Genomic DNA, 15,332 nt, shown 5'->3' on the forward strand with positions numbered 1-15,332 from the left:
CACTTTCTCATGGACGCACAGGAAAAGACCATATCAATAATAAATAGAAAAGAGTCCAGAAAGGTGCAACACTGATACTGAGCTGAGTTGGAGGACAAATGAGGCTTGCGATCTGAAGGTGATTGGAATAACAGCACTCTCTGATCATGTGAAGACCATGCGCCAAGCCACAGGCTATTGGTCCATGCATGTGATTAATGCATAGGCTGGTGAGGGGATGCTTTTGGGTTAAACTGCTGCACCTTCTGAACTTTGTGGAGCAAAGTTGAATCAGTTGAAGGTCAGCCAGGAATGTCTTTTGGGAGTGCTGGGAGTCTGATCAGTCGAGCAACAGGTCGTGTGTATGTCTTGTCTTTGACTTGGATCTGGGCAGTCCGCACTCTGCCATCAGCACCAGGAAGGACTGCTGTAACCTTTCCGACTGGCCATAGTGCACGCGGAAGCTGCTGGTCAATGACAAGGGCGATTGTACCGACAGTTAGATCATCCTTTTCTTGTTGCCATTTGGAGCGAGTCTGGAGAGATGGCAGATAGTTCCGGATGAAGTGGATCCAGAATTGATCGATCAGGGCTTGACACTGCCTCCATCTACGACGGCTGAGGAGCTCTGTGTCTGGGTAAACGACCTGTGGTGTTGATGGATCAGGCCGCCCCATCAGCAGCATATTAGGAGTGATTGGATCTGGGTCTGCGACATCTGATGAGGTGTAGCCAAGGGGCTTGGAGTTGACAATACCCTCAACTTCGATGAGAATTGTTCTCAAGACCTCTTCCGTGACCGTCTGAGATCCCAGGGTGGTGTGTAGAGCGGATTTAATGGAGCGGATCTCACGCTCCCAGGAACCACCAAAATGTGGTGCATACGGGGGGTTGAACTGGAAGTGAATCTGCTGACTGGCGAGTTGTGACTGTAGAGATGGGGTAAGTGATTCGAAAGCTTCTTTGAGTTCAGAGCTACCGCCTTTGAAGTTCGTGCCTTGGTCAGATAGCAGCTCGAAGGGTTTTCCTCGTCTGGCAATGAAGCGACGGAGTGCCATCAGAAAGGAGTCCGTATCCATACTGGCTAGCAGATCAATGTGCAAGGCATGGGTTGTTAGGCACTTGAATACTATGCCCCATCGTTTCTCTGTGCGCCGTCCAATCTTGATGAGGTAAGGTCCAAAACAGTCCATGCCCGTTGAATAGAATGCTGGGCAGTGGAGCCGTAAGCTGGAGGGTGGAAGGTCGGACATTTTGGGGATGACTGGCTTACTGCGCCATTTCCGGCATTCAGGACAGTTGTACTGGTGTTTGCGGACTGCCTCTCTCCCACGAAGGATCCAGAATCATCTGCGTAGCTCAGCAAAGACTCTCTCAGATCCTGGGTGGGCAAGCCGGCTGTCAAAGTCCTGGATGATGAGTTTGGTGATGTGATGATGAGGGTCCAGTACAACTGGATGCAGAGTATCTTGGCAGAGGTTATCACATCTACGGAGCCGCCCCCCCCACGCGGATCAACAGGGTTTCTTGATCATATTCAGGATCCAAGGTGAGTAGTCTGCTGCTTGATGGTACTGATTTCTGGGATGACAGGAGGGTGAATTCTTCCGGAAAAGAGTCTCTCTGTACCTGTCTGAAGAGGGCCAGTTCAGCTTTCTTGTAGTCATCGGCCGTTGGGTCTGAGGCCGTGGCCGCCCCACTGACATGCTTGGACCGAAGCTTCAAGCAATTCACTGAAGCTGTTGAAGGTACTGGCGTCCACCGCACATGGATCAGGCGTCACAGAGAGATGGCCACAGAAGTTGGCTTTACGCAGTTCAACTGGATCATCAGGTGAGGAGATGTCTGGAGATGCAGGCCAGGATGATTCATTTTCCCACAAGAATGGAGGTCCGTGGCTCCAGCGGTTGTGGCCAAGGAGCTGCGACAGAGTCAGACCTCGGGTTACGTCATCAGCGGGATTGTCTCTTGTGTTAACATACTGCCAGGGACTACCCTCCGTCAGCTCCTGGATGTCCGCAACTCTGGTGCCAACAAATACCTTATAGCGGCAAGATTGTGATTGCAGCCAATTTAGGACTGTGGTGGAGTCAGTCCAATAGATGATGCTGGAGATGTTCAGGGTAAGCTCCTTTTGCAGGACAGTAGCAAGCTGGGCACCAATGTGTGCAGCGCAGAGTTCCAGCCTTGGGATGGATTGCTGACGGACTGGGGCAACTCGGGATCTTGCTACTAGGAATGCCACTTGGATTTCACCTGTATGGTCCACTGTCCGAAGGTAGGCTACGGCCCCGTATGCTTTCTCCGATGCATCTGAAAAGATGTGTATGCTTTTGTGCAGGCGGAGAAGTCTGTCTCTGGATGAGTGTAACATCTGGGAAGAGAGATGGTAGGGAGCTGATGAAGTTCACTCTCCCAGGCATGCCACAGCTGGAGTAGGTCATCCGGCAGCTGTGGGTCATCCCAATCTCTTCTCTTACTCCAGAGACGCTGCACCAGCATTTTAGCTCGGGTGGTGTAGGGAATGAGCAGGCCAAGGGGGTCGTACTGTCTGGCTAGGACCCGATAGATGCTGCGCATAGTCGGTTCAGGGTGCTCAGTGTGGCGAAGCTGGTAGGTGATGGTGTCTGACGTACAGTGCCACAGCAGCCCCAGAGTCCGCTCCGGTAGATCAGTCCCATCTGTTGATAGCCAGAGTTCACTACTCTCCGATAGTGATCCTGGCGGCATGTGACTGATGATGTCTGGAGCATTGGTAGCCCACTGGCGTAGTTGGAGCTTCTGCATCGTTATTTCTCTATTGGTTGGATGGAGATACAGCAGACGGTTACACTCTTTAAAATGTAGTATGTGAACTTGTAAAACGGTTTGTGTAAAATAGGCGTTGGTGTAATGGATACCAAACTTGTGACCTTAGTGATGCTGAGTGAATGAACCCTTAGATGATGGTTCTATGAATGTCATTTACAATCTCCACAGGTTGTCCGGTAAGAACATGAATATGATGACGATGTATCAATTAGTCCAGGTCACACACACTCTCTTTGAGATACCACTCATTTATTAATTGAAGATGGTTTGTAAATCCTTTTGAATAGTGTGGATAGTGTGGATAGTGGTTACTAAATACAGAAAATAAAATAGAAAACATGAGCAGGTATTAGTAACATGAAGTAATAATAAACAAACAGTATTGTATGAAATACAATGCAAGCTAAACAGTTTAAACGGGAGTAAAAGGAGGAGAACGCAGCCTTCTCAACTATAAGGGAGCGTCAACAAATAACAGACTCAGGCTCTCATGCAGTACTATGAGCAGAGTGCACACAGAGGGTGATATGATGAATTGTGCGACGGCCCCTTAATGACGGCCGTGTATGCCCGTTCACTGCGCTGTTCTAACTTAAAGGGTTGTTGACACAGAAACACACAACTTATCATTCAAACTATTATAGAACACGAGCATGAGCATTATAACATGATACAGGTGACTGTAAATGACTCCTAAATGTGTATTAAGGTCTGTTTATAAGGTAATTACTTTCTGCAAGCTTTTATTTTGAAAGTCGCCTTTTGGACTCTATATTTCAAGTACTTTGATAATTGTGTTTATTGTGCATTTACACTGTTGTATACAGTTATTTGAGTGTTTCTACATCAATGCATCTGTGCTAGTTGTTTTGTACTAATGCTCTGCTATCCTATGTTTATGCTGTTTATTGCAAAGGTTTATTATATCTGAGTTTAACAGTTTTCTTCTATCTTAAGAATCTTATTATTTAAGTTGATAATAGCAGAGCCAATTAGTGAGGGGGAGTCGGAGGAGCAGACGGCTGGTTTGCAGTGTGAACCTCAAGAATTGCAGAATGAGCTCCACACAGTGGAAGACACATCTGATGAGCCACTTGAAGGTCCCAGACGCTCTAAACGTACACGGCACACTACGGAAAAAATGCAAGCACTTCAATGTGAAGAGGCCAAGAAAAGGAAGAAAAGGGAGAAAAGGCTGCTCTTCATGTATGAGAAATGGAAGGTTCTTGTACGCAAAGCACGAGCTCAACTGAAGGCGTACATGCCAGAGAGTCAGCTCTGGCCTCTCATCGATGAACTCAAACGAAGTAAGCAAAACATAATGAGCATGTATTGCGGAATTCGAGATCTCGCCATACCTTCCAATGACATAAGACGGATTGACACATGCGAATCAGTAACCACAGAAATCGTCACTATTGCCTACAGCAGAACAATAGACCAAGAGGATGAGTTTAATGAGGAACAGGAAAGACGCCGCCTTCATGATCTGCTCCACCATGACTTTGCAAGGTCTGTCTATGGATCTTCTGCTTCCTTGACAAGTCACAGTAAGTCAGACCATCACTCAGTGGTTTCATCTATGGCAGCCAAACATGCAGATGCAGCAGCTGAACTGGCTGCGAAGGAAGTGGAGTATGAGATGATGCTAGAGGAAGAAAGACAAAGGGAACTGATACAAGAATTAGAGGAAAAACAACGGAAAGCTATGGAGGAAAGGACACAGGAAAGACCATATCAATAATAAATAGAAAAGAGTCCAGAAAGGTGCAACACTGATACTGAGCTGAGTTGGAGGACAAATGAGGCTTGTTTTCTGTGCAGAAGGTGATTGGAATCACAGCACCCTCTGATCATGTGAAGACCATGCGCCAAGCCACAGGCTATTGGTCCGTGCATGTGATCAATGCATGGGCTGGTGAGGGGATGCTTTTGGGTTAAACTGCTGCACCTTCTGAACAGTTTGGTGAAGGTTCAGTCTGAGTGACATCAGTGTGTCCTGAAGTTCACCGCTGCTCTTTAACACCACCATGATAAATAACTGAGTGTTTCTGGTGTCAGCAGCAAGTGTTGATTTAACGCTCAGACGAAGAAGCTCAGCAGAAAGAAACACGTTGAAATCTTTAATAAACCAGCTTAGTTACATTTTGACATGTAAACATGTAAAAACTGCAAACTGACATCCGATCATCTCCAGTCCATCTACTCTACTGTATTCTACTCTACTCTACCAAACGTCTTATACAATATTTTTAAACAACATAAACGGCTTATGGGTTAAACTTCAGTGTTTTATTATCAAACTGTCAGAAACATGTATTTTGTCACATGACTGCCCCACCAGCTAACATGCTAACAGGGTTTCCTGTTAGTGAATCTGTGTGTGAATAATCACAGATCAAACGTCCGTCAGATTCTGTCATCAAATGATATCAACAGCTGGGCGGGTCCACCTGAACACTGTGATCTGATTGGTCGTTGTGGTCCAATGAGGAGTGTTGGAGTGCTTTTAGGACCCTTTAGTGCTTTTGATCATCGACTCCATCATCGTCCACTGCTCTGGAGTCACCTGAGACATAAAGACATTGTTTTATTATTTCTGTCTTTATATTATATACATATATATATATTGTATATGATCTTTATCTGTAACGCTTTGAGCCATAAAATAGAAAGAAAATCATTACAGAGCGTTTATTTACACCTGAGTGAGAACAGTCCCACAGCAGCTATTCAGCTATTTACACCCGGCCACGTTTAATATGATACTTAATCTAACAACAGTTAGCTAGCTATTATTAATGATATTATTATATTCATTCATTCAGCTGCGTTACGTCTGTCAGCGTGAACCCAGTGAATGTAATAATCAATGTTTCTGAGGGAAACATTTCAGTGTGACACGCACCCTGCGCAACTCATTAAACTCTCCGGCCATCGACACATATTCTCCTCCATCGAACCGAATCACCTGAAAACAAACACACAAGGAAAAGTTATACATTTAAGATCAGTCTAAAGTCTGTCCAAAGATCAGTCTAAACTCTGATCCAGGATCAGTCAAACTCACAGCTCCAGACATCCAGGTAGCGTAGTCGCTGCTCATGTACGCTGCCAGGTTTGCAATCTCTTCTGGCGTTCCGAGTCGACCGGTCGGGATCCGACCGATCATCGCCTTCTCAAAGCTTCCGGTCGGGTCCAGGCGGCTGAACGCTCCCTAAATACAACAAACAGCAGGTAAACAACAGACTACAGGTAAACAACAGACAAAAGCTAAACAACAGCTAAACAACAGTTAACAAACAACCAAACTTCAGCTGTGGTCAGATGGGCGGTACCTTGGTTCTGATTGGCCCAGGCTGGATGATGTTGAACCTGTGACCATAACGACCCCACTCTGCAGCCAGAGACCTGACATACACAACAACCAAAACAACAACCGTGTCACCATGGCAACCACACATAAGCAGTAATCAACATCATAATGATGTCATGAGGCCTGGAGGGTTAAAGGTCGGACTGACTTGTAGAGCGCCTCGACTCCGGCCTTCGCCGACGCACTTGGGACCACGAAACCAGAACCGGACTCAGCATAGGTGGTGGTGATGGCCAGGAAGGACGCACCTGAACAATAAGAATACACAACAACAATAAGAAGGACTGACTCTGGATCAGTCTCTCAGTGACCTCTGACCTTTCTGACTCTGGACCAGTCTCTCAGTGAACTGACCTTTCTGACTCTGGATCAGTCTCTCAGTGACCTCTGACCTTTCTGACTCTGGATCAGTCTCTCAGTGACCTCTGACCTTTCTGACTCTGGACCAGTCTCTCAGTGACCTCTGACCTTTCTGACTCTGGACCAGTCTCTCAGTGACCTCTGACCTTTCTGACTCTGGATCAGTCTCTCAGTGACCTCTGACCTTTCTGACTCTGGACCAGTCTCAGTGACCTCTGACCTTTCTGACTGGACCAGTCTCTCAGTGACCTCTGACCTTTCTGACTCTGGACCAGTCTCTCAGTGACCTCTGACCTTTCTGACTCTGGATCAGTCTCTCAGTGACCTCTGACCTTTCTGACTCTGGACCAGTCTCTCAGTGACCTCTGACCTTTCTGACTGGACCAGTCTCTCAGTGACCTCTGACCTTTCTGACTCTGGACCAGTCTCTCAGTGACCTCTGACCTTTCTGACTCTGGACCAGTCTCTCAGTGACCTCTAACCTTTCTGACTCTGGATCAGTCTCTCAGTGACCTCTGACCTTTCTGACTCTGGACCAGTCTCTCAGTGACCTCTGACCTTTCTGACTGGACCAGTCTCTTAGTGACCTCTGACCTTTCTGACTCTGGACCAGTCTCTCAGTGACCTCTGACCTTTCTGACTCTGGATCAGTCTCTCAGTGACCTCTGACCTTTCTGACTCTGGACCAGTCTCTCAGTGACCTCTGACCTTTCTGACTCTGGACCAGTCTCTCAGTGACCTCTGACCTTTCTGACTCTGGACCAGTCTCTCAGTGACCTCTGACCTTTCTGACTCTGGACCAGTCTCTCAGTGACCTCTAACCTTTCTGACTCTTGATCAGTCTCTTGCCCAGCTCCAGAGTAATGAAGGCCGTCCCGTTCAGGACGATGTCCGTGATGCTCTTCCAGCCGTTTGGCGACAAACGTTCTGACGGACAGACAAAGTTCCCCGCCGCATTGTTGATGATGACCTGGACCAATCAGGACACATAAGCACTGTGACGTCAACATCAACAGTTTGTTTTAGACGCAGCAAAGTATAGAAAAACAATGTGTGTGTGTGTGTGTGTGTGTGTTCTTACATCAGGAAGTCCCGTCATAGTTTCTATCTGGTCGACACAATGAGAGACGGCTGCAGGATCTCTGACATCACACTGAACCACATGGACCTGAGACAGAGAGAGTGATGACTGTTTTTTAAAATCCAAACTCTTTTGGTGGGACGTGGCGTCTTGCACCTTTGAAGCCGTTCACACACTGTTTAAAAATAAGATCTGCTTTGGTCTAGTTCAGTCTGGTTCTGGTTCTGGTTCGTCACCTTGTTTCCAGTCTGGCTGCTGATCTCCTCGGCGGTTTTCTGCAGGACGTCCAACTTCCTGAAACACGAACACATGAAGGATTTATAAAGACGTCAAAGTTAACATGATAAAGACACGTTAATGCAAATTCGTTTTAACGGCACTAATTTCTTTAACAGCTCAGTTTTAAAGCTAGAGTGAAGAGACTGGCATAATATGAAACTAGTAAACCTAACGAATCCATTTGTACCAACCATGTCATACCAGCTTGTCATGAAGGAGGTTAAATAACGCTCCAAACTTACGCTAAATGTTGGCGAGGAAAAACTGTCATGGCCATTTTCAAAGGGGTCCCTTGACCTCTGACCTCCAGATATGTGAATGAAAATGGGTTCTATGGGTACCCACGAGTCTCCCCTTTACAGACATGCCCACTTTATGATAATCACATGCAGTTTGGGGCAAGTCAGTCAAGTCAGCAAACTGACAGCTGTTGTTGCCTGTTGGGCTTCAGCTTTTTATAACTGGTAGAATGTTCCATCATAGTTTGAGTGTATTTAAAAGTCAGCAGTAGACGACCTGAGGGCTGTTAAGGATCATAAAATGACAGAATCTGCAATGTAAGCTGGTCCCAAACCAGTAAGAGCTTTAAAAACCAGTAAAGGATACTGGGATCCAGTGAGTGCAGCTAAACCGGAGGAACAAACTCTCTAGTCTCCTCCTTGTTGTGGTGAAACGTCCAGCAGCATCTACTGAATAACTTGACCTCTTACCTGCTGGCGATGACGCACTGAGCTCCCAGCTGCGACAAGGCGGTGGTCATGGCTCGGCCCAGTCCCGTCCCCCCTCCTGTGATGAACGCCACTCTGTTGTTGAAACTTCCTGTCGGCAGCATGACACCGTCCAACGGCGGGAAGAACGCCGACTGAGGAGGAGGAGAAGAGGACTGCTGAGGAAGAACCGCCGAGCTGTGAAACCATGATGACTGGAAGAAAACACACAGAGTTCCTTTAAGATGAAGAAGTGATTTATGTAAAGCAGCTGGACTGAATCAGATCCAGGTAAAGACGTTGTGTTCAGGTGTCTGACAGGAAACATGTAAAACTGAGGACTGATTTAATTAGATCATCATGTGAGATAGCGTTGTTGAAAGGAGGTCAGAATACGGAGCACCTTTCTGTTCCATATGATTTAATTTATAGAAGACAGTATCATGATGGCTGTATATAGAGATATACTATACTATATATACTGTAAAATATTATCTTCATTTATTGCTTATTTTGATGTAATTGTGATCTTGGTTTCTGTATCTAAATACAAATATATTTTTAATAAAAGGTTGTCAGGAAATGGAGGAAACATCAATCAATCAAACATTATTTTGCATATTAGTAATGCTTGGGTCAATAAAATTATCGAATAACAATCAGAACAGAGAAAAACTGATTCATGGCGCCACCTGCTGGTCACATGACTGAACTACAGCAGAACAAGACTCCTTTATCTACTTGATATATATGTATATATTATATATATTAACAGAGATGATCCATCAATACCTGCAACCCCCCTTCATTTGCATAATGAGGCAGAAATTCATAAAGAAATGTGTAAAGAAAATGTGTAAATAAATAAATAAATTTGGGGGAAATGAATAAGGGGTGAAATACAAAGGGAAAATTGTGTAGAAATAAAATGCATAAATACATAAGTGTAAATACAAATGTATGTATTATATATTTATAAATAAATATAAAATAAACTGAAAATAAATGCAAAAATAAATGAATAAATACAAAATAAATGAATAAATACAAAATAAATGCAAAAATAAATAAATAAATAATAAATGCAAAAATGAATAAACGCAAAAATAAACAAATAAACAAAGCTTAAATGTGAAAATAAATAAAAAATAAAACATGTATGCAAATTAAATAAATAAATAAAAAATGTATGCAAAAATAAATTAATTAATTTAAAGAAATAAAATAAAAGGGAAAATCAAACAGAAGAGTAAAAGGGAAGGGAATAATACAAAGATAAATAAATAAAGAAGCAAATTAAAACATATCAATTTATGTCACATTTGATCAATTAATTAATGAATTAATTGATGGCTACATTTATTTTTAATATAATTTTTGCTACATTTAATGAAATATTTATTCATTTATCGAGTAATTTATTTATTGATTGATGTATTTCTGTTCTGTCTGGTTCTGGTTCTGGTTCTGGTCCATTTCTTCAGGAAGAGAAACTCAACCATCAATGAATCCTCGTGCACTTTGAGCTGCTGTGCGCGTGCACGTGCAGTTAGAGTCACTGGGTGAAAGGTCAAACTTCAGTAAGGGTTCATTTAGTCCAGCTTCATGTGATTTAAACCGCGTTCAGTAAATATTCTGATTTAAACTCACTGACTGGCTGTTCGTTGATCATCGACTATTGATTATTGATTATTGATTGTTTCTCTGACGTCCCAGTGAGCCGTTGTAAAGCCTGTACTTTATATATGAATGTATATATATGTATATATATGATGTAATATAAAGTAATAGTGTGTTCTCACCGTGCTAACAGAAGTCCTCACTGATCTGAAGAGTTCTGCTCTCCTCCACAACACCGCGGCCGCCATGTTATTCACTACGTAATGACGTTTGACCCCGATCATACCAACATGGAGCAGAGGGAGGGGGGGTAAATATTCACTCCAACATATATAACATGTTCCACTTGTTCTCAGTCATGCAGGTAGGTACTCATGGGAAATGAAGTTCACAGCTGTGGTTTTAAAGTACAAATACACACGAAGCAGTACAGGAATAAAATAATGTAATAATAATAATAATAGTAATGATAATAATGATAGTAATGATAATAATAGTTATAATAATAATAATAATAATGGCTGCGGCGGTGGTTCAGTCCAGAATGTGACGATGATCGCGTGTTACCGTAATGTGTCTAAAATGCTGCGACTTAAATAAAACTCGTTTTTTTTTCCTGATTTCTCTCCACAAAAAACACTTCGCACGTCACGTGATTGATATCCAATCAGTTTGATATCGATTACTGACCTGATGAACCCTCCTGACAGGCTGCCGGTGGTTTTATTTTGAAGTGCTTCCTGTTTGCTCTCAGAGTTACGGTACCGGCCCGGTGTGGTGTGACAGCAGGAACACGGAGCTGATAGAAGGAGAGGAGCAGCTGATCGATCAGCAGCAGCAGCTGATGATCGGTCGTTGTTGGTCACAGATGGAGGATCCAGTCTCTCAACCCAAACTGGTTTTGGTCTTCTGCGGTAAACGGAAGTCCGGAAAGGATTATGTGACGGACCTGATCCAGAACCGGTAAATAATCCACCAGCATGGTCTATTATCTGGTTATTATCAATTATCATTGTTTCATGTCGATCGCTTGTTGCTCTGAGAGTCTATGATCAGGTTTTAATTCAACATGATCGAATATTTATTTCTGTTTGAGAGGAAACTGATATCATAAAGTACTGCAGTACTTTCTGCTAGATTACTGCAGTACTTTGTTAGATTACTGCAGTACTTTCTGCTAGATTACTGCAGTACTTTCTGCTAGATTACTGCAGTACTTTCTGTTAGATTACTGCAGTACTTTCTGTTAGATTACTGCAGTACTTTGTTAGATTACTGCAGTACTTTCTGCTAGATTACTGCAGTACTTTCTGCTAGATTACTGCAGTACTTTCTGCTAGATTACTGCAGTACTTTCTGCTAGATTACTGCAGTACTTTCTGTTAGATTACTGCAGTACTTTCTGTTAGATTACTGCAGTACTTTCTGCTAGATTACTGCAGTACTTTCTGCTAGATTACTGCAGTACTTTCTGTTAGATTACTGCAGTACTTTCTGTTAGATTACTGCAGTACTTTCTGTTAGATTACTGCAGTACTTTCTGTTAGATTGCTGCAGTACTTTCTGTTAGATTGCTGCAGTACTTTCTGTTAGATTGCTGCAGTACTTTCTGTTAGATTACTGCAGTACCTTCTGCTAGATTACTGCAGTACTTTCTGTTAGATTACTGCAGTACTTTCTGCTAGATTACTGCAGTACTTTCTGTTAGATTACTGCAGTACTTTCTGTTAGATTACTGCAGTACTTTCTGCTAGATTACTGCAGTACTTTCTGTTAGATTACTGCAGTACTTTCTGCTAGATTACTGCAGTACTTTCTGTTAGATTACTGCAGTACTTTCTGTTAGATTACTGCAGTACTTTCTGTTAGATTACTGCAGTACTTTCTGTTAGATTGCTGCAGTACTTTCTGTTAGATTGCTGCAGTACTTTCTGTTAGATTGCTGCAGTACTTTCTGTTAGATTACTGCAGTACTTTCTGTTAGATTACTGCAGTACTTTCTGTTAGATTACTGCAGTACTTTCTGCTAGATTACTGCAGTACTTTCTGTTAGATTACTGCAGTACTTTCTGTTAGATTACTGCAGTACTTTCTGCTAGATTACTGCAGTACTTTCTGTTAGATTACTGCAGTACTTTCTGTTAGATTGCTGCAGTACTTTCTGTTAGATTGCTGCAGTACTTTCTGTTAGATTGCTGCAGTACTTTCTGTTAGATTACTGCAGTACCTTCTGCTAGATTACTGCAGTACTTTCTGTTAGATTACTGCAGTACTTTCTGCTAGATTACTGCAGTACTTTCTGTTAGATTACTGCAGTACTTTCTGTTAGATTACTGCAGTACTTTCTGTTAGATTACTGCAATACTTTCTGCTAGATTACTGCAGTACTTTGTTAGATTACTGCAGTACTTTCTGTTAGATTACTGCAGTACTTTCTGTTAGATTGCTGCAGTACTTTCTGCTAGATTACTGCAGTACTTTCTATTAGATTACTGCAGTACTTTCTATTAGATTACTGCAGTACTTTCTGCTAGTTTACTGCAATACTTTCTGTTAGATTACTGCATTATATAACTAGGATGTAGTATATAATTAGTATATGAACAGTATATTATGATCATCATGATTACCTGTATAAAGCTGTTTTTATCTGATGTAGTTTAGGACGTGATGTTTGCTGCGTCCTGCGTCTGTCTGGACCTCTGAAACAGGAGTACGCTCAGGTAAGACCAACACCTGCTGATACACAACACAACACAACACAACATATCACAACACAACACATGGTTCATGAGTCATGCAGGTTCTCTTGGTTCTGCTGAGTCATAAGGGTTCTGTTGGTTCTGCAGGAACACGGTCTGGACCTGGACCAATTGCTGGGACCTGGTCTTTATAAGGAGCAGTATCGAGCCGACATGATTCGCTGGGGAGAAACACGGCGATGCCAGGACCCCGGATTTTTCTGTCGCCTAGCAACCAGAGGAACACGGCAACCTGTCTGGGTACATCACCGTCCACCGCTTCTGTCCCCTGCTTCTGTCCACCGCTTCTGTCCCCCCCTTTGTCCCCTGCTTCTGTCTCGCACTTCTGTCCCGCGCTTCTGTCTCCCACTTCTGTCCCCCGCTTCCGTCAACCACTTCTGTTCAACGTTTCTGTCCCCTGCTTTTGTCCACCGCTTGTCCCCCCCTTTGTCCCCTGCTTCTGTCCCGCACTTCTGTCCCGCGCTTCTGTCTCCCGCTTCTGTCCCCCGCTTCCGTCAACCACTTCAGTCCATCGTTTCTGTCCCCTGCTTCTGTCCACCGCTTCTGTCCCCCCCTTTGTCCCCTGCTTCTGTCCCGCACTTCTGTCCCGCGCTTCTATCTCCCGCTTCTGTCCCCCGCTTCCGTCAACCACTTCTGTCCACCGCTTCTGTCCACTGCTTCTGTCCCCCCCTTTGTCCCCTGCTTCTGTCCTGCGCTTCTGTCTCCCGCTTCTGTCCCCCCCTTTGTCCCGCGCTTCTGTCTCCCGCCTCTGTCCCCTGCTTCTTACTCCTGCTTCTGTCCCCCGCTTCCGACAACCACTTCTGTCCACCACTTCTGTCCCTTCGCTTTTGTACCCCGCTTCTGTCCCCCACTTTGCCACAAAGCGTTTCCATTCAATCGCCAAGCCAATTTTAAGTGAACTATTGAGGTGGTGAGTGATGCTCTCTGATTGGTCAGGTGGTGAGTGATGCTCTCTGATTGGTCAGGTGGTGAGTGATGCTCTCTGCTCTCTGATTGGTCAGGTGGTGAGTGATACTCTCTGCTCTCTGCTCTCTGATTGGTCAGGTGGTGAGTGATGCGCGGCGGCTCTCAGACCTTCAGTGGTTCTGGTCAGAGTTTCCTCGACAGGCTCAAAGTGTCAGAGTTCAAAGTTCAGAAGAAACACGCAAACAGAGGGGGTGGAGTTTCTCCGCAGGTAAGGTTACCTGTCTGTCTGTGTCTCTGTTTGTCTGTCTCTCTACCTGTCATCTGTTTACCTGTCTGTCTGTCTGTCTGTCTCTCAGGTGTGGATGATGCAGAGTCAGAGTGCGGGTTGGACAGCGGGGTTGAATTTGATTGGATCATCACTAACGAGGCCGACGCCCCCTCGTTAGAGGAGCAGCTACAGCCAATCCTGAAGCTGGCTGAGGAAGCAGCTTCATCATCACTCTGATAATCACTGATCAATAACCTTATTGCTAACTGCAGATCGTTCAGTAACAGCAGCAGGTCTGTGGAGCTGATCACCGTTTTCTCTCTTTTTTGAGTCTGCAGCCAAACAACGTATATCACTAAGAAGTGAAAGTCAATAGTTTGTTCCATGTCAACATCAGCTCCCAGCAGCAGAGCTACGCTTCCACCATTTTGGACTGGAAGACACTGCCAGACGCCAGTAAAAACGTCATCCTACAGAGAGACGTACGGAAGCAAAACTAAATTTCTATTCTATTGTCATATTCTACTGAAATGTCCTGTATTGAACAATAAAATATTATAAATATAATAAGGGTTTTCAGTCCAAAATGGCATCAGCGACTTCTCAAGAGAAACACAGCAGTTTTGTCTCTTTGCTTCGATACTCTTTGCTGCAGCTCCGTCACTCTCAGGTTGTTTACATCATCACTCAGAGCAAAGACTGAAGGGAGATTCTCACCTGTAAAAAGTCACCTGTCAGCCACTGTATAATAATAAATGATGATCTGTTGATTAATGAACAGAAACTATAAGTACATTTGATTTGTTTATTGATCTGTACATCAGTCGTTTCTTTGAAGGAGCCAAATGGGAGATTGGGAGCATTTCTATTGCCTCTGCACGGCTCTCAAAATGGCAACAGTCGAGCAGGCAGCTCGCTGCCAACGGCAAACAACGTATATTGCCAAGAAGTGAAAGTCAATAGATCATTCTATGTCAACATCAGCACCCAGCAGCAGAGCTACGCTTCCACCATTCTGGACTGAAAGACTACCAGACGCAAATAAAACGTCATCCTACAAAGACACGTACAAAAGTAAAACTAAATTATTTCTATTTTATTGTCATATTCTACTGAAATGTCCTGTGTTTAACAATAAAATACTATAAATATAATAAGTGTTTTCAGTCCAAAATGGCAGCAG

At 43.9% G+C, this 15,332-nt stretch overlaps 3 protein-coding genes across 3 annotated transcripts in view; 2 read left to right on the plus strand and 1 right to left on the minus strand.

The window, feature by feature from the left end:
* LOC141779470 (transmembrane protein 79-like) overlaps positions 1–15,332 on the plus strand; it is a 114,162-nt gene that overhangs the window by 50,248 nt on the left and 48,582 nt on the right. The window lies entirely within an intron of this gene.
* decr1 (2,4-dienoyl CoA reductase 1, mitochondrial) lies at positions 5,068–10,548 on the minus strand. Its single transcript, XM_074654310.1, has 10 exons — positions 10,396–10,548; positions 8,597–8,808; positions 7,844–7,901; positions 7,608–7,694; positions 7,349–7,496; positions 6,315–6,414; positions 6,129–6,201; positions 5,861–6,007; positions 5,699–5,761; positions 5,068–5,359 (listed from the first exon to the last, which is right to left on the minus strand). Exons 1-10 carry the CDS (start codon positions 10,495–10,497, stop codon positions 5,300–5,302), a joined length of 1,050 nt encoding a protein of 349 aa, XP_074510411.1. The 5' UTR covers positions 10,498–10,548; the 3' UTR covers positions 5,068–5,299.
* Positions 10,966–14,933, plus strand: pmvk (phosphomevalonate kinase). The gene is made up of 5 exons (XM_074654314.1): positions 10,966–11,176; positions 12,873–12,936; positions 13,063–13,215; positions 14,020–14,149; positions 14,238–14,933. Exons 1-5 carry the CDS (start codon positions 11,058–11,060, stop codon positions 14,384–14,386), a joined length of 615 nt encoding a protein of 204 aa, XP_074510415.1. The 5' UTR covers positions 10,966–11,057; the 3' UTR covers positions 14,387–14,933.

The sequence above is a fragment of the Sebastes fasciatus genome, chromosome 12, assembly GCF_043250625.1.
Source record: "Sebastes fasciatus isolate fSebFas1 chromosome 12, fSebFas1.pri, whole genome shotgun sequence".
Taxonomy (NCBI): Eukaryota; Metazoa; Chordata; class Actinopteri; order Perciformes; family Sebastidae; genus Sebastes; species Sebastes fasciatus.

Coding starts and splice junctions, on each gene's coding strand:
- decr1 (XM_074654310.1), bottom strand. CDS start 10,497: ATGATCGGGGTCAAACGTCATTACGTAGTGAATAACATGGCGGCCGCG. Junction 7,902..8,596: donor CAGTGCGTCATCGCCAGCAG/GTAAGAGGTCAA, acceptor TTCGTGTTTCAG/GAAGTTGGACGTCCTGCAGA. Junction 7,497..7,607: donor CTATGACGGGACTTCCTGAT/GTAAGAACACAC, acceptor TGATTGGTCCAG/GTCATCATCAACAATGCGGC.
- pmvk (XM_074654314.1), top strand. CDS start 11,058: ATGATCGGTCGTTGTTGGTCACAGATGGAGGATCCAGTCTCTCAACCC. Junction 11,177..12,872: donor ACGGACCTGATCCAGAACCG/GTAAATAATCCA, acceptor TATCTGATGTAG/TTTAGGACGTGATGTTTGCT. Junction 12,937..13,062: donor TGAAACAGGAGTACGCTCAG/GTAAGACCAACA, acceptor TTGGTTCTGCAG/GAACACGGTCTGGACCTGGA.